The sequence below is a fragment of the Xenopus tropicalis genome, chromosome 2, assembly GCF_000004195.4.
Source record: "Xenopus tropicalis strain Nigerian chromosome 2, UCB_Xtro_10.0, whole genome shotgun sequence".
In the NCBI taxonomy this organism is placed as follows: Eukaryota; Metazoa; Chordata; class Amphibia; order Anura; family Pipidae; genus Xenopus; species Xenopus tropicalis.
The window spans coordinates 12,747,912-12,766,690 of NC_030678.2; the positions used below are offsets into that span (position 1 = coordinate 12,747,912).

The window sequence follows — 18,779 nt, forward strand, 5'->3', positions numbered from 1 at the left end:
AGTGCTTCTCTTATATAACCGCAGGCTGAAAAATCAATATTTGGCGTGTGATTTGAATAATAAAATACAAATAAGCAAAGATATACGGGGATATCGTGATATTATTATGCAGGAAAAACAAAGGCAGTTCTTCTATTGCTGTCATTTTTTTCCTCTCTTGTACATACCTGCGCCAGTGTGATGGGGAAATGGAATAAAACGCGGCTCATCCAAGTCATGAAAATTAAAAATACAGGTATGGGATCCCTTATCCGGAAACCTGTTATCCAGAAAGCTTCAAATCATGGGAAGCCCATCTCCCGTAGAGTCCACAGTAAGCAAATGTTTCACAATAAGCAGCTTGTACAGGTATGGGACCCGTTATCTTTCCGTAATTCGGATCTCCTGCTGAATAAATTATTTAAACAGTAATTAACCCCAATGGGATTGTTTTGGCTCCAATAAGGATTAATAATATCTTAGTTGGGATCAAGTACAGGTATTGTTTTATTATTACAGAGAAAAGGGAATCATTTAACCATTAAATGAACCCAATAGGGCTGTTCTGCCCCCAATAAGGGGTAATTATATCTTAGTTGGGATCAAGTACAGGTACTGTTTTATTATTACAGAGAAAAGGGAATCATTTAACCATGAAATAAACCCAATAGGGCTGTTCTGCCCCAATAAGGGGTAATTATATCTTAGTTGGGATCAAGTACAGGTACTGTTTTATTATTACAGAGAAAAGGGAATCATTTAACCATGAAATAAACCCAATAGGGCTGTTCTGCCCCCAATAAGGGGTAATTATATCTTGGTTGGGATCAAGTACAGGTACTGTTTTATTATTACAGAGAAAAGGGAATCATTTAACCATGAAATAAACCCAATAGGGCTGTTCTGCCCCCAATAAGGGGTAATTATATCTTGGTTGGGATCAAGTACAGGTACTGTTTTATTATTACAGAGAAAAGGGAATCATTTAACCATTAAATAAACCCAATAGGGCTGTTCTGCCCCAATAAGGGGTAATTATATCTTAGTTGGGATCAAGTACAGGTACTGTTTTATTATTACAGAGAAAAGGGAATCATGTAACCATTAAATAAACCCAATAGGGCTGTTCTGCCCCAATAAGGGGTAATTATATCTTAGTTGGGATCAAGTACAGGTACTGTTTTATTATTACAGAGAAAAGGAATCATTTAACCATTAAATAAACCCAATAGGGCTGTCCTGCCCCCAATAAGGGGTAATTATATCTTAGTTGGGATCAAGTACAGGTACTGTTTTATTATTACAGAGAAAAGGGAATCATTTAACCATTAAATAAACCCAATAGGGCTGTTCTGCCCCCAATAAGGGGTAATTATATCTTAGTTGGGGGCTCCTCCATTAACTTTTGTGTTGCTCCCCAAGTCTTTTTACATTTGACTGTGGCTCCCGAGTAAGAAAGGTTGGGGACCTTACTTTCGTCTGTAGGTACTGGGCCCTCAGAAGAGGGAGATGGTTCTGATGAACTCTTTCCGACATTCTGTGTTAATTAAAGCAGCCATTATGTCAGTGTTGCTAATAAGGCAAATACATAACGGGCCTCCTTTGTTACAGGCTCTCTTGGCAGCCAGCGTGCAGTTCTGGGCTCCTCTGTAAGAAAGAAAAGGAATTAAGCCAATAGAACACTATACTGGGGCTGTAACAGAGAGGTCACGGCTAGCCCTGCCTTACCTGGTGTCTGCCTGCGTCTCCATTAATTCTCATTTATTCCGGAGGAGGACTGGCGGAGAGACCATCTGGGTCCCCCTGTCTGAGTCGATCAGGAAGTAATTTCTTCAAGCAGTGCTGCGATCATGAACAAGTGCACAAGTCAATCTGCAGCGCCTGCTGATAAACAAGAGCCCTTAATTAGCGCCAGTGTTCAATCAGGGCGCTTAACCTGCTGCCGCGCCGAGCAGTTCACCCCAATTCTGCCGGCAAATGGAAATTTCTAACGATGAACTCCTGTCCCCCCCCCGCCAGTCCAAATGTGCACTGCTTCTAAAGTCCAGCTGTATAAATAGGGTACCTTCATGGTGTCAGCCCCAGTTCCGTTTATTCTATAGCGCACATAATATTCTATTAGTTTATATTAATTTATCATTAAAGAGAAATAAATATAATAAAAGCCATGTAAAGCAAACTAGGCGTGCTGTCTCAGGCGTGGATGAGCATTCTGTTATTCATAAATATTCCTACATATGTACTTCCAATTACTGCTGGGATGGAACTGGGATAATGCTGTTTCCTTTGCCTCGCTACCCTTTTTCCTCCCAATAATGCTAATGAACACAATTAATTAAGGCATGGGTTCCCATAAGGCATAGGTACCCCACTTTTTTTTTTGCAGGTAAGCCGCACATACCCAACCCCTAGGGAAGCCCATGCTGAACGTCAGTTAGGCTATTGTGGTTTTTGGGCAATTTGAGTGCAGGCTCAGACTGGCAACCTGTGGGTTCTAGAACCCACTAGAATGGAGCTAGAACTACTATACATGTTGTAGCATTGACTGTGCCTCTAGACAAAAGTGCAAGAGTGTAGAGGGGTGTAAACGTGTGCCCTTTGGTGCACAGAGTGTTTCTGCCTTGGGGAATGGCTGCCCTCTGCACCTTCTGCCAGATCAAATATCTAACCCGAGGTGCTGATGGCAGTGTTTGCAGCATTGGCAGCAGGGGGCAAGGACTCACAAGTTAGGGGGGAGAAGGTGGTACCCTTATGTGCCCTATTCCCACTCATTGTATGAATATAGCACTCTCAGAATTGTTTTCATGGGGGCAGGAAAGCGGTGTGCAAAGTGCTGATATCATCTATTTTTTGCAATTTGCACACTGTCTTCACAGTCATAAATTACCCCTTTTTATGCTTTAGGGTTCTGTACCAGCCCAAGGCACCCACAGCCCTTTAGCAGGGAGGATCTGTGCCCCAAAATATGCCCAGTAGCCCCCCATCTACTTTTCTGCTGATTCCCAGCACATGTGCTGCTGTCACTTACTGGGCTTAGGGGCCGTCTCACAATATACTGTGTGTGTGTGTATATATATATATATACATTTTTTAATGATACTGTACAAAGCTTATTACAAATTCATTTTCATTACATGGCAGAAACCAGTGCATTTTACATAAGAATTTAATGATTAGCCCTGTAGCACATTTGGTTGATGATTCCTGATGAAAGTTTAGCCTCCTGAAAGCAGCCCAGAGTATGTGGCACTGAGCATGTGCAGTGCCACTGACATACAAAGGATGGCCTAACAATATGAGCTACCATGAACAATATTAATTGCAGAACTACAACCATACATGCAGAAAATATCAATTAAATGTGGATATAAAGCCAATTTGACGACAGATGCTCAGTCAGCTACAGGTGGCAAATGCTTTCTCAAAATGGTACTCACACCTTGTGCTGTTAGACTTGTTCCTATCAAATTATTGGTATATGTATATATATATATATATATATATACATAGCGGGTACAAGTCATCCCTTCTCTGTATATTGCTTTACTACCTATGGGCCACACCGATCTATCCATTAATAACAGTTTCCTTTCCTAATCCCGGGACATTTCAGCCATTTCCAAGATCCAATAGGAATTCTTAGTGAAAGAAGATGTAAGTGGGCGGCTTGTGGCGTAATCCCTTGGTACATACAGGCTCATCCCATTCTCCGCATTGTTTGGGGCAGATCACAGGGACCTCTGCGTATCTGTTTATCAAAGGGTTCCGTTTGTATTTCCCCTCCCCTATGTGAATGCTGGGATTCCATTGGGATAAGCCTGGCACTTATGTGTTGGGGGGGGGGGTGCCTTTTTGTTGCGCTGACAGATTTCAGATAGAGTTTACAAAAGACGAGATGTCTTTATAATGGTACGGCCTCCGGCTCCGATGGTTTCGGAATGAAAGGGTCACTCTCATCCAAGGAGAAAATACTTGTACCTATAACTGATATATATGTATAAAATATAGCAACTTTCCTCTTTGTATAAGGGTATATATTGTATTCGAATTCCTTGCCGTTATAGCAGGAAATGCGGCATGATAAGTGGCGGTTTTCTAGCTCCATTCCTTCTCACGGGGCTGCCTCTTCTTCCTTTTTGGTGAGACAACAACAGTCCTGTCTTGCTTTACGGTTGGGATTCTTGATATACACTGAGTGCCAGATAGGGTTACTGCCCGGCCGGTATTTGCCGATAAATCACCAGCTAGGGCCAGGTTGGTATTACAAATTTACCAGCAATGTAATGAATCCCTCCCTTTCCTGATCCTCCCCACTGACAGATTAGCCCTTATAAGGCCGGACCCACCTATACTCCGCCCACTTTCCCACCCATTCCTCCCATTTCCCCACCCCTTGTGATGCCTCTGCTTGATCCCCCCCTGACCCAAAGGCTGATATAATAGTAAAAAAAGGTGGCAACCCTAGTGCCAAAGATGTTAGAGTCCCCAAAATACACACAATTCAGTGAATTGAAGGCAGTTGTACTGAAAATGTGTCCTGGGATATATAAAGGGAATTCCTGTTGTAGCCTCCTTAAAGGGGAACTCCACCCAAACACAGCTTTCTGAAAAGTAAACTTTGCAAAAATAAATAAATAAAAAAAACGACTTGCAATATGCACCAATTAAAATATTTGCAGGCTTTTCATGACTTTTAATGTAATAATATGGTTTGGAACAGTTCCCTAAGCCCCGCCCCCTGTTCCCCTGCTGATCTGGCTGGCTACTTTGTGACTCAAATAAAATGTAACAGTAGCGCCTGTCCCTCAGCCTGCCTTCAGCCTGCCTCCTCCCAATTCCACAATTCCCTGCTGCACATGTGATGTCAATAAGGAAAGGAACATCCCAGTGCAATGCATTGTGGGTTATGTAGTTCCTGCATGCTGTCTGTAAGCTGTGGATAAGTTGTTACACTTTTGTATCATCAGTGTTTGAGTCCCTCCTCCCCTGCCAGGATTTCAAATGATGCAGAAAGAGAAGAACTGTTTTGCAGCTGGATTTCAGCATATAAAATGGTATTTATTCCTACTTTTTGAAGGAACAGATTACAGCGATAGGGATATTAGGGGTTTCTGTGTTGGTGGGGCTTTTTACACTCGATGTTTATGTGTCATATAACACAAGCTCATTTTGAGAAACCAACATGTTTTCGTCTATTCCAATATAAGTGTGGAAGTATCTAAGACTTGAGAGCAGATGACTTGTGGGTAAATACGTCCCCCCGTGCCGCTCCCAGATTCCTCATTGTGCCGTAAGGAGCAGATGTGCCGGCTCTGTCCCCACGTGCAGGTTGGTTTACAATAGCAGCAAGGTGTTTTATTAACTCCCTCCCATTGTACAGACTCCTTCCCTTCCCACCCCGTGTTCATCTGTCGGCTCCACTCACCCCCGGCCTGTGTGTCGCTGACATTAAGCATTGAGGGGGCCCGGCCGCCCAGCACTTCTGTGTCAGTGCATTTAAAAGAACTCATTAAGAGGGGCTTAGCCCCGCGCCGGCTAGAATAAACACAACATAGGTGTGAAGATATTTAGTAATTATCGCCCCTGCTTGAGGAGGCTGCCTGCTCACTTACCTGTTTTATTTTTCCTAAACACTGAAGCACTAAAACGTGTTTATTAAAGAATTTCTGCTAAGCTGTTAGCAAAACATAGCCAATCTCAGCCTGGTGTAACTCGGCCCCCCTGCCTTAGCCCTGTCATGGCTGCTTTCTTATTTACCCGTCTTTGGCCTGTGGAAAAGCCTCTCCTCCCTTATTCAGGTGCTGAGTACTGTGAGTATGTGTTGTGTTCCTATGCCACTGCTGACGGGATCTGTATTATTAGCTATTATTAAAGTCATTTAACTACTTTACAGCACTTCCCCCCCCCCCCCCATTTTCTGGGGCTGCTGGTTTCTCCCAAATGTCATTACTTTCTGCAGGATTTAGTCCCTATGTGCGTAGTGCAGGGCCGGAACTAGGGGTAGGCAGAAGATGGATGTGCTTGGGCGCAACTAGGGTTGCCATCTTGCTGGATATGGTTTCCCCTTGCTTGTTTGGCAGAGTCACCTAAAAACAACATAGCAAGGGTAGATGATTCATGGTACCTATGTGGCAGGGCGGGATAATGTAATGGGGCCCAAAGGATGGTAATTATGAAGTAATAGAGGACCTATCAACTTGCAACAGCACTCGTAAACTCAGTTGCCATAATTTCTGTTACATTTAGGTTGGTTGCTGCCACTATACTGCCATAAGCATTGTTAGCAGTCCTGAATATGTTTTAGGATAGACCAACAGTGATCTATTGGGATCATGGGGGAATCTGTTAATATTGCCTGAAGGACATCCTTCATGCGGTATGTGGGCTCGAAGTTTGCCGGAAAATTGCTGGACTACGTATTCATTTATAATGGGGAGATCAAGATGCAAAGTGCAAAAACAGGACCAAAGCACCATGTTCTTTGCCCACAAAGCGCCTACATTCCACCTCAAGTTGCACCTACTGGTGGCAGCCAACTGTCTGATGGGCGGGATGTGGGCATTCCCTTACTTGTGATATTGGTATATAAGACCACATGTGGCTGCCTTATCATTGGTAGTTCATGTGTAAGAACCTTCGTCCCCTTAATAAAGAGTTAAGGTCCCCATACCTGGGCCGATTCTAGCTGCCGATATCGGTCCGTTAGATCTGGCCTGAAATCGCCCAGATCTTGATCAGGCAGGGACCGCGTTGGCTCGTTGATGCGGTCCCCGGACCGACTTTTCCTATAACCGTCATTATAATTTGATCATTTGACCCCAGGGCCAAATGATCAAATTACCCTGAATTCTCCCGATATCTCCCACCCGTAGGTGGGAATATTGGGAGAAGATCTGTTCGCTTGGCGACATCGCCAAAATCGGCCCGTGTATGGGGACCTTTAGAGTAACGCCTTTACTGGGCTATAATTAGTTACAATACCAGCCTAATGGCCCAGTTTTGCTTTTCTTCACTATCCCCAATGTTTGCCATAAGGTTAATTTAGCAGTAAAGGAAAGAAATACTTCTCAGGAGGTTCCTTAAGCTTGAAAACAAGGCTTTGAGTTGTTGTTGACAAGGAGCTGGCAAGTCAAACCCAAGTTTGTTTGTGCACTCGCTTGGCCCACGGACGCCATGATTCATTTTGAATAGAGTTCAACTTATAACATTTCAAGATGTAGAACCTGAAGCCTTGCCATGATACACACTTACACTCGGGTCAGCAGCTGAGGAATCCGTTCCAAATATGTGATAGGAATTCTGGTTCCAGACTGCTGAAAATCCGCATGGCCCTCCTGTGTACGTTCGGACCGGCTACAAGTAGTCGCATTCATAATTGTCAGGAAAGCAATAGTGCCGCTCTTGATTAAGACCCCCCCCATGGATATTTCCACCCGTCGGAAATTGGCATTTGACTTGTAAATGCTGTCATGGCTGCGTCAACAGTCTGCGAGCCGGACAGATACAAGATTTATAATGCTGGATGCATTTGAAGCATATTTTTGGACCTGAACTGTAACTTTTTATAGTGTTGTTTTAACGGAGAAGTGAGATCTCTTACCACAGGAAGCCTTGGGTTTTAAAAAGGAAAATACCGGCATCATTAATCAAGGAGGTAATAAAGTAATACATCCGAATGTGATTTTCTTTATGGCTCGGGTTCGAAATTGGAAGATTTAAAGAGTGGCAGTGCTGGTCCAACGGTGAGTTTCTCGCACTGAAATTCAATAGAGGAAAATGTTCCGAGACTTGGACGGGAATCACAGTCTGCCTCCTGAATATGTAGGTGCAAATGGCTTGTAGCACTTCATTGGCCAGGAATATTGGCTCCCTATGATGATGATATTTTATATTCATGTTTGGCAAAAAGTAGGGACACGAGAGAGACTACACATTGGGCCACATTCACTAATTGGCAAAGAGTTGGGTGCAGAGAGTTGCAGCAGTTTACAATGGTTTATTTGCTTCCTGAAATACAATACTTTGTACACTGTTTGTAAAAGGTGCTCAGGTTTCGCTTTTGGCATTCTGGGCATCATTACACCTAGCACACAACTTTAGAGGTGCAGGAAAATTGCATGTGAGGCTGCGGTTCTCAGTAGTTGCAGCTTCTCAATGTTAGGAGTGAAGTATAGGGTACATTGGGCCTCTGCACACTTTGCCTGTTGTGTTGTTCCCATTAGTGATCAACAAGTTGACCTGAAACCCACAGGTTGAATGTGTTTGGGCCAAGATTGTTACCCCAAGGTGCAGATTTTGGGTGGGAGACAGGTCTAACTTCAAGCAGGACGATGTAATAGTTCTCAGCCCTCTCCTATGGAGGCTTATCCCATATATGAGGGATCAGAGGGTAGTGTGACCAGGTATAGGTCATAAGATTGAAGAGGACTTCTTCAGGTTTGGTTGGGTGCAGGTTGGGAAGGGGGTGGAAACAATTCTGGCCAGCTCATCACTAGTTCACATTAATTACGGTGATAGGTACAATTAGCTCTAGATGCAAGAAAAGCTTGGCTCCTCCAATGTAATGTAATGTATTGTGTTTTAACTCATGCAGATTACAAATGAGGCCCATATTCTTCTACTCTTCTAAGTTAAAGGGTCATTTGCTCGTAGATACAACATCAAAGCTAAAGCTGAATTCACTTTTGCCTTCTGCAGTCATTGAAACCAGAGGGCCTAAGTGTACAGATGGAGCAGTCATTATCCAGCCATTAGGCTCACAGTGTCTCACCATGACACTTTATCATGATCACATTCTTTTCTATTGAATTATTGTATCACATGATGTTAAAACAAAGTTTGCTCCATCTGTATGGCTAACCTTCCTTCCATTGCTACCCAAAGCAGAGGATGAATTGCAGGGCCGGAACTAGGGGTAGGCAGAAGAGGTACCTGCCTAGGGCGCAACGATGGAGGGGGTGCCTTTCCTGCCTACCCCTAGTCCGCACTCCCTTGTCATTGCCCCATTGGCAATGACCCCCCGCTATAGTATTGTGCACACACATGGGGGGGTTGGGTCAGGGGCGTGGTAGCCAACCGGGTTGCCTAGGGCCAATTATGATAAGAATGAAGAACGTTAAGTACAATGGAGAACGTTGAGCACACTCAGTTGCTGACCTTTAGATATGGTAACCACAGATTTACCCTACTTAAACCTAGGGCAAAGTAAGTGATCCATACAGAACGTGTAACCATTAGGGTTGCCACTTGGCTGGTATTTATTGGTCTGGTCTATAAATAAAGTGCTTGATTCCAATGTTATTAACAGAGAAAACTAAAACTATAGAAGGCTGGTATTTTTCCAGAAAAGGTGGCACCCCTAGTAACCATAGATGTACCCTTCCCAGTCACAGGCCGAGGTAAGTGGTACATACAAATTGAGCTATAGATTCTGACTGGCCAAACAGAGACTAGGCGAGTGGTGCTTACAGAATGAGTAGCCATGATGGTTACCTGTTTATACACAGGGCAAAGTAAGTGGTACATAGAATTTAAGTAATAACAGATAAAATATATAGAATAAGCAACTATAGACATTGGTGTAACAAGTCGGCGCAGGGCCCCCCCAGCAAAAAATAATTCTGAGGGACCCGGTACATTACACTGTGTATTAAAGATTGTGTGTGAGTTATGAGGCTGAGTATCTGGGAGCGCCATTACCTGTGTATGAGCAGATACATATCTAATACTCTGTGTCTTCATTTCATAAATAGCTTCTTTTCAAGACCTTTCCTTCCATATAAATGCAGTGTGCTGAGCTCCCCTTCCCTGGACACGTCCATGAATGATGGCGAGGGAAAGCCTGATGTGGTACAACTGTTGGCCGCGCTCGCGTTATTTTGCTGAACTTCACATTCCACGTCTGTTAGCGCCTTCAGCGGGCATTAAATTCACAAACTTAGAAAACCAAATATATAAACCGCACTGTATTTCATCCAGGAACCTGATACACGATATGTTCTTTTTTCCCTGACTCTAAAGAGCCAATGTTCAGTTTTTTAAGAGAAAAAAAATCCCAAATATTGACTGTATCCCTTTCTTTCCTACTGAGTTATGATTGCTGGAGGGAATGTTTGGCTTTGGAGACATGACCCAACCCCTATCCTTATTACCCCTAAGCCTTAATGAGGGGCATCATGTAGCGCCGTTATATTGGTTAAAACTCTCCAGTAGCCTTTCTCTGCTTAGGGGTGCTGGGAGTTGGAAAGCAGTTGAGTAAAAATGCATGACCCCTCCCTTTTGCAGTTTCCAAATCTCTACTACGGCAACCCAACTGGCCAAATGGCTTGATTATATCAGTCAGGGTGCAGGGACCTTGGATGTTCTGAATATGTGACTGCTACTCTATGGTACAACATGGTGTAAATCAGGCCAATGAGCCAGTGTCAGCTAAAATATGGTAGGCGGAGCTTACTGTGGGCTAAAGGTGCTGATAGGCCAGGGTTGCTAGGGTTGTCTACCATGGCATCCAAAAGAATGGCAATAGAGCCTGAACATACATATAAATAGAGTAGAACCTTGTTTTTACACTTTTAAATGTGATTGATAAAGGATAAAGTTGATGTGTGACTGTCAAGAATATTCACAATGAATTTGCTTCTTGGTTGCTGGAGAATATCATTATCTATATATCTATATGAGATATGGCCTCAATGGAAATTGTTGGCTTTCAAAGTATATTTTGGCTGCTACTGGCAACCCTAAAACACCAAGGAGTTAATGTATCCTATAGGGCAAAATGCAAAACAAGTGCATATAACCATTACATTTCCCTGTTATTTCCTAACCCTGCATCCTCCAAATCCCACAATTCCCTGCACATGTGATGTCAATAAGGAAAGGAACATCCCAGTGCAATGCATTGTGGGTTATGTAGTTCCTGCATGCTGTCTGTAAGCTGTGGAGAAGTTGTTACAATTTGTAATATCAGTGTTTTAGTCCCTCCTCCTCCCCTGCCAGGATTTCAAATGATGCAGAAAGAGAAGAACTGTTGTGCAGAATTTCAGCATATAAAAATGGTATTTATTCATTTGTTTTGAAGGAACAGATTGCCAGCGTGCCTTCTGTTCAGGAAAACCACAGCAGCAAACCAGTGACACTCATGGCTTTCTATTGTAGTGAATGGGGATGGCTGCAGCCGCCTGTACTTTCTGTAACTATTTGCCCTTTTCCCCGTTACGTACAAGTGTTTCGGTTGGTCTGTTCCATGCACCGAGCTTGTATCACCAAGTCCTGTATCTTGAAATTCCTGAAATAAACGAGAGCTTTATTGTAGCCTCGGAGCGATGCTGTAAAGCCCCAGAGTTATCTCAGATAGCAGGAATAAATCTGTCTGCCTCCATTTCTCTCAGTGGCTGCTTTAGCCTCCTTCCCCTGTGCTCCTTGCCGGGTTTCCTCTTGGCCTAATGGAATATCTACTCAGCTCATTAATATGGCTCTGTGACTCTTGCCAAATGTCTGAAGCATCAAAGAAGTCCCTAGAAAGCCTCTCTTATACACAGCAAGATATTTATAAATGTTCGGCCTTTTTATGCTGATTTCAATTTAACCCCTTCGGTAGAAAAACTGTGAGCAAAGAGAACCTTGTTGGATGAGCAGTGGGTTATGGATTCCCCCATAGTGCGTCTCCTACATCACTATTAGTAATCACAATGGGGATATTGATACTACATATGCATGGTGCAAATGCTTTGGTTTTGAGGTGCTAATTTGCACTTGCTAATTGTGTGTGAGGGGCAGTGCCTTTGGGTGCTGATAGAAGAGCAAAATATGGGTGCCCTAAGCATTTGTTCCATTCAAAAACTGATGCCAAGTCCATTGCATATGGCGCCATGCTTCAGGCTGGTATAAATGAACATTTGCACTTTTGTTCCATTCTTTTCATTAAATAAAAGATGGAGCCATAAAGTAGAATGCTCTTCTACCACTGAAGACATGCCCAAGCCAAACTACCATGTTTAATAGTTATGTGGGTGCTGCTTTATTTGGAGTCCGTTGTGGCAGGCTAAGCGGTATTGCCCCTCCCAAACATAGACATATAAATAGTCAGTAAAGTCACCCTTACCCATTTAGTGTGGTAGTTTAGCCAATTTGGACCATATTGCCCCATTTTCAGGGCATAAGTGACTAGTCGGTGGCAGCTTGGATAATTCTACCATTGGTCCTAATGGAAGAATTCTGTTGGTCAGCCTAAAAGATCTGAAGAGCTTGTATTCACTTCCTGCTGTTCTAATAATCTTGGGAGTCAACCCAAACCAACGGAAAATATAAAGGAGGCCATACCATACATGTACACCCCCTCGTATGGGGACCATCCATTGTTTTGGGGGTGATCAGTTAAAGTTCCCAACCTTTCTTACTCGTGAGCCACAGTCAAATGTAAAAAGACTTGGGGAGCAACACAAGCACCATAAAAGTTCATGGAGGAGCCAAATAAGGGCTGTGATTGGCTATTAGGGGCCTCTATGCACCCTATCAGCTTACAGGGGCTTTATTTGGTAGGAAATCTTGTTTTTATTCAACCAAAACTTGCCCCAAAGTCAGCAATTTAAAAATAACTCCCTGGTTTGGGGGCACTGAGAGCAACACCCAAGGGGTTGGGGAGCAGTATGTTCCCCCCGAGCCACTGGTTGGGGATCACTGGGTTAAAGTATCATATGGGTCGGCCTGTGTACGGCCACCTAAGCTGATTTTCCTTCCACAGTGATGGAACTAGCAAGTGGACTGGGGGTGCACCCATGGGGCTCAGCAGAAGGACCTCAGGGATGCCATGTTGTAAGCCTCAATATCAGTTCAATGTTCAATGTTCATTCTCATTTTTTTTTTTTTCAATAAATCTCTTCAGCGTTCCTAATATTATTGTAGCAATGCTCCTACCCCCTCTCCATGGTCTGTCGCAAACTTTGCCGAGATTTATGACGGATTCCACGCCGTCGATTTCTCCAGTAAATGTTTCTCGTTATACCCCTGTGGCCCTTCGTCGTGTAAAATTCTCCCACCACCCGGCTGGCAGTGTGTAGCCCATTCATTAGGTAATCGAACGTTAATGTTGTAAAACTCTAATTAGATCTCCTGGGGAAACGCTGACTTTGAAACCAGGTTCTTGCTGCTAGTTAAAACTTTCATTTTTTATTTTGGTGAACTGCATAGTAGGCCCTTATGTTTCCTTGATCGGCTGCCCTACTCCCAGTGTGCCCGGCCAATGGCCTTCCTTTCGAGGGACGGAGAGACACTGGCAGGGGCCGGCCTTTGGGCAGATTATACCTTTGCTAAAATTACAATAGATTCATTTTGTAATGATTATAGAGGTAGAGGTGAAGGATCCATTATCTGGAATCACATTATCAAGCAAGCTCCGACTTACGGGATGGCCATCTCCCATAGACCCCATTTTAAAGAAATTATTCAAGTCTATTCAAAGGAATTCCTTTCTCTGTAATAATAAAACAGTACCTGTACTTGATCCCAACTAAGATATAATTACCCCTTATTGGGGGCAGAACAGCCCTATTGGGTTTATTTCATGGTTAAATGATTCCCTTTTCTCTGTAATAATAAAACAGTACCTGTACTTGATCCCAACTAAGATATAATTACCCCTTATTGGGGCAGAACAGCCCTATTGGGTTTATTTAATGGTTAAATGATTCCCTTTTCTCTGTAATAATAAAACAGTACCTGTACTTAATCCCAACTAAGATATAATTACCCCTTATTGGGGGCAGAACAGCCCTATTGGGTTTATTTCATGGTTAAATGATTCCCTTTTCTCTGTAATAATAAAACAGTACCTGTACTTGATCCCAACTAAGATATAATTACCCCTTATTGGGGGCAGAACAGCCCTATTGGGTTTATTTAATGGTTAAATGATTCCCTTTTCTCTGTAATAATAAAACAGTACCTGTACTTGATCCCAACTGAGATATAATTACCCCTTATTGGGGCAGAACAGCCCTATTGGGTTTATTTCATGGTTAAATGATTCCCTTTTCTCTGTAATAATAAAACAGTACCCGTACTTGATCCCAACTAAGATATAATTACCCCTTATTGGGGGCAGAACAGCCCTATTGGGTTTATTTAATTGTTAAATGATTCCATTTTCTCTGTAATAATAAAACAGTACCTGTACTTGATCCCAACTAAGATATAATTACCCCTTATTGGAGGCAGAACAGCCCTATTGGGTTTATTTAATGTTTGGGCCTTGGACACCCCGGACCAACCCTGGAAGACTGGCTCTATTAGGGTCCAACAGAGAACATCCAGGGCTCACTCTCACAGCTATCAGCTGTATATAGCAATATATATATTATAAGTGTTATGTAGGCCTGTGCTGGGAGTAGAAAAAGGTGGATGGGAGTTATCTGTAATTGGGGCCCACAAGAATCAGAGCCCATCAGGAGATCTGTCAGAACATTTCAAGCCTGTATACAGTACATGGCACATCTAAAGCCTGTTGTAAGAATGAAAGTGCACATTGCTAATGTACTTAAATACAGGGCCGTTCTTACCATGTAGGCAACAGAATGCCTGTGCCTGGGGCCCACAGCCTGACACTGTAGCAGAGCCACGGTGGGGGGGGGGGGGGGGGTACACCACTACAACTGCTGAAAGAAAGGAGGGGCTATGGTTTGGTGCCTAGGGCTTCACCGGAATTAAATACAGCCCTGCCTGCATCTATACATGTTCCTAGGAAGGTGAAGTAAGTGCCAATGCACCAGTCCCCCTTTCTCTGGTGCCATTATTTCCACAGTTCCATGGACACAAGGCTGTAGTAGCAAACAAATTTGGCCTTAGCACCAATATTGATGTTGTGACTCAATCCCTGATACAAAAACCATTCCCTACTTACCAAAACGGATGCTTATTTGCAGCAATGTTGATGCACACAATGGACTGGATCAGCTTTTGTTGCTATGATGTATATATAGGTTTCAGTTCAGCAACACAATGGGGGTGCCACAGCTCGGACATGCCCTAAAGAGAACTATAATAGAACCTCTTGTTAGAGTGCACCCCTCCTGTATGTACCGGTGGCTGCCCCGGCCCATACAGCATTATCCTTGCAAAGCAATGCGACTGCCCATTTCACACTTAATTAGCTTTTTATTTGTTGTGGCTTCCTGTACTAACCGGCCGGCCGTGTTCCCATCCCTCACAGGCTGATGTTTCACGAACCCAAGGAAATGGGGTTAATTGCCATCGCAGCTCATCAGACTCAAGGCAAAGGTCAGTAGAGTTCTTTCAATTAAAAAAAAAAAAAAAAGTTGCCCTGTAAGTTATCCTTTAATGCGCTGTTTGTTTGGGAATAGAGAGTGCGAGGCTGCTTTCCTGTGCTCTATTTGTGTAAGCTTTGAATTTCATAGCCAATGTAGGGTTTTATGGGGATGTTTGGTTTTTTTATGGCCACAATATGAAGTTTCCCCCGCCGTTGGGCTTCCTAGAAGGTGAGGCTTGGGTAATTTAATAGTGCGAGTGTACCTGTACCCAGTAAATGCACAGGGATATTCTTCCAAAATCTGGAACTGTTGTTTATGGCAAAAAGATATCTAAATAGTACACCAATACAAGGCCCCCATCATTTAAGGGGTTAATTATATGACCAGACTAATCTATTAGAAGACTTATGTTCATTGTCTAGAACAGGGATCCCCAAACTTTTTACTTGTGAGCCACACTCAGATGTAAAAAAGTGTTGGGGAGCCACACAAGCATGAAAAAAGTTATTTGGGGGCCAAATAAGAGCTGTGATTGGCTATTTGGTAGCCCCATGGGGCCTGCAGGAGGCTCTGCTTGGAGTAAACTGTGTCTCTGGGCTTCCAAAACTTGTCTCCAAGCCAGAAATGTAAAAATGGCTCCTACTGTGAGGCCACTGGGAGCAACATCAAAGGGGGTGGTGAGCAACATTGTTGCCCCCGAGTCACTCGTAGGGGATCACGGTTGTAGAGAGTGCTGTTCTGAAACACTTTGCAATTGGTCTTCATTTGTTATTGTTGTTTTTTAATCACAGCGGTCAGTGACCCCTTTCGGAAAGCTGGAAAGCGTCAGAAGAGGAAGGCAAATAATTTAAAAACGATAAAAAATAAAGGCCAATTGAAAAGTTTCTGGCCATTTTATAATATACTTTAAGTTACCATAAAGGTGAACCACCCCTTTAACAAAAATGGGACTTTTTGGGATCTTGGATGGGCGCAGGCTTTGTTACTAAAGATTTGGTCTGAAATTAAATGTGTAGTAATTGTATGTCGTTTTGTTCTATAAGGTCGAGGCGGCAATGCGTGGCTCAGCCCTAAGGGATGTGCCTTAATGACGTTGCACATCTCAATCCCGTTGCTGTCTGAGCTGGGCCAGAGGATCGCTTTTGTACAACACCTGATGTCCCTGGCGGTGGTGGAATCTGTGAGGTCCTTACCTGGATATGAGGTACCTTCCATGGGGCGGGGAGCTTCTAACCCTGAGCCCCAAACACATTAGTTGTTGTACCTCTACAATGAAACCCAGAGAAATGGGGGGCCCATGGCAGTAACTATTATTTGTACCCCTAGGATTATTTGGCATGGAGACCATTATTTATAAGGGACAGGACTGTCCAACTTGGGCTTTTTAAACTGTTACCTATACAGGCCCTTGGCGTTGGTGGAGACTGGACTGCTTTGCCACCCCATATTGCCTAAGACTTTTGAATAGCTCTAACAATATATTGTGCGTAACAGCCAACGTGTTAATTACTTATCCCCTTTAGCTTTGAATAGAATATTAGTATCCAGTCAGTAAAATACTGCAGCAGATGGGATCCTTCGTTCCATCAGAACACGAGTCGGCCCTGTCTGGCTTACAAGCCTGTTTCTGTATATTGTGTGCAAGAGGTCATCTGGGAGAATAAGAACCTGTCTGTCCTGATGAAATCCAGTCTTCCCCGGCACCTCATACTTCTTTATATAACAGTTACCATGTTCAGATATTTGCTAACCATAAACCTTTGCTATTCTACAGGAGTGCTTAACCAAGCCATATGTTTCCAATATTCTATAAAGCCAATGACTTCCGCACATTTACACTATGACTTTATATACTGCGGGCTGGGCTCGCAGCGACCATGTTTCTACCTCGGATGACCATGCCTAGCTTCCATCTATCAGCCCCTTAAGGGTTCCGTAGCTTAGAAAACTGGCGTGGCAAGCAAGTCATGGGCGATTTCTCCGACATCAGTCAGTTCTCAATCCATTACCTTAACGTACAGCCCCCGTAATCTTTCACGTCAAGTGCTAGCTCCTGCTGGGGTTCCCAAACCTCAAGCCTTTTCCCCTTCAATCTCTCCCAGCCATATGGGGCACAAATCTAAGTGCTGCCCGTGGGGAGCTCTCAATGAAACGCTAGCAGCGCAGGCACTAAATGCGAGCAGATGTAGGGGCTTTGAAGAATGCCACTATTTATACACTTATTGCACCGGCACAGAAAATACCCTGTTTTGTTTTGCCTTTTTATTGCTTTTATGCTTTTCCCTGTAGAAGGTATCAGTTCATTTATGTTGCCATACATATCGGGGTATCTCCTGAGGGTTTGCAGGGAATCAAACACACTCATATCACACAACTGTTTATCCTGATGTGATACGGATTCATACACTTAGGTGGGGGCTTAATAGGTGACTGGGTTCAGCTTCAGACTGGGGTGTGTGGGGCTTATCAGGGCTGCCATCCCATGGGCCTTCACACCCCCAGGTGCCCCCACAGACTTTATTATAACTTGGCTGTAGTTGGAGAAGGCCGGTCGGGGGGGGAGCACCAATGCTTCAGAATGGGTCTGGGTCGGTGAGGCCACAAAGACAGGGGCTCACCAGGTTTTTTCCTGGTTTCCAGTCGGAGAGGGGGCCCCCATACCCTTCAGTGGGCCCTGCTGCCCAACCACCCCAACCCATCTTTCCCCCCCACCACGCACACCGTATACATATTTAACTTTACCCCGACTGGGGGGAGGAGGTCAGTGGAGGAGCACCAATATTTTTTGATTGGGTATGGGTTGGCAGGGCCCACTGGGTATTTTTCCTGTTGACCCACTAGCCCAGTCTGACCTTGAATGGGTTCCCCTTGCACAGCCCAGACCTTAGCAACAACATCACCGCAGGGTATTATGGGCAGGAGGGAAGATCCCCTGTTATTTCAACTGGGCTTAGGGAGGCTTCAAGTTATCATAGCGAAACAGCTCTGTTTTTGATTGGCAGTACTAGGTTCCCAAATTACTAGCAATTATTGCTTGTGAAAGTTGCCTCGGGGCTTTTATGCTGGACACCCTATGTGATATAAACCTTAATCCCAGTAATATAAATGGTGAGCTCAGCATCAATGTACTGTTGGTATAAGAGTTTAACCATAAACTACAGAATGAAAAGTAAGCTTTAAGCTAGGGGGGCACAGGCAGTTCAGTCACCCAACATGGCTGTGGGTTGATACTGTTCATGAAAACACAACTTGAGCTGCAGTGGTCGTAGGGCAGATTTTATGCAGAACTAGGCCTCTCATCAGGTCTCAATACCAATGAATCCATTGACTTACATTGGGCACACGGTTGCCCAGTGCACTCAGTGAGCAGTCACCCTGGCAGGGCAGCCCACAGCGCTCATTGAACTGGAAGCAGCCGTTGCCAGGGGCAGTTTTTAATCCTCCCCATGAGTAGCAATCAAAACACTGCATTCCCCTACATACATAGTGTCATTTCCCTATAGGACTCACTTTGGGGTGCTCTTTAGGATTAATCTG

At 43.9% G+C, this 18,779-nt stretch overlaps 1 protein-coding gene across 5 annotated transcripts in view; it reads left to right on the plus strand.

Annotated features, from left to right (window-relative positions):
* Positions 1-18,779, plus strand: part of hlcs (holocarboxylase synthetase (biotin-(proprionyl-CoA-carboxylase (ATP-hydrolysing)) ligase)) — a 92,779-nt gene that overhangs the window by 69,767 nt on the left and 4,233 nt on the right. For all 5 annotated transcript variants that reach the window (XR_004221203.1, XR_004221204.1, XM_004912115.4 and 2 more), the window contains exons 8-9: positions 15,185-15,252; positions 16,286-16,446. Coding sequence is in view for 3 of the 5 variants with exons in the window: in XM_004912115.4 (XP_004912172.1) it covers positions 15,185-15,252; positions 16,286-16,446 (229 nt within the window). In the remaining 2 variants the exon portion in view is untranslated. The remainder of the gene's footprint in view (positions 1-15,184; positions 15,253-16,285; positions 16,447-18,779) is intronic.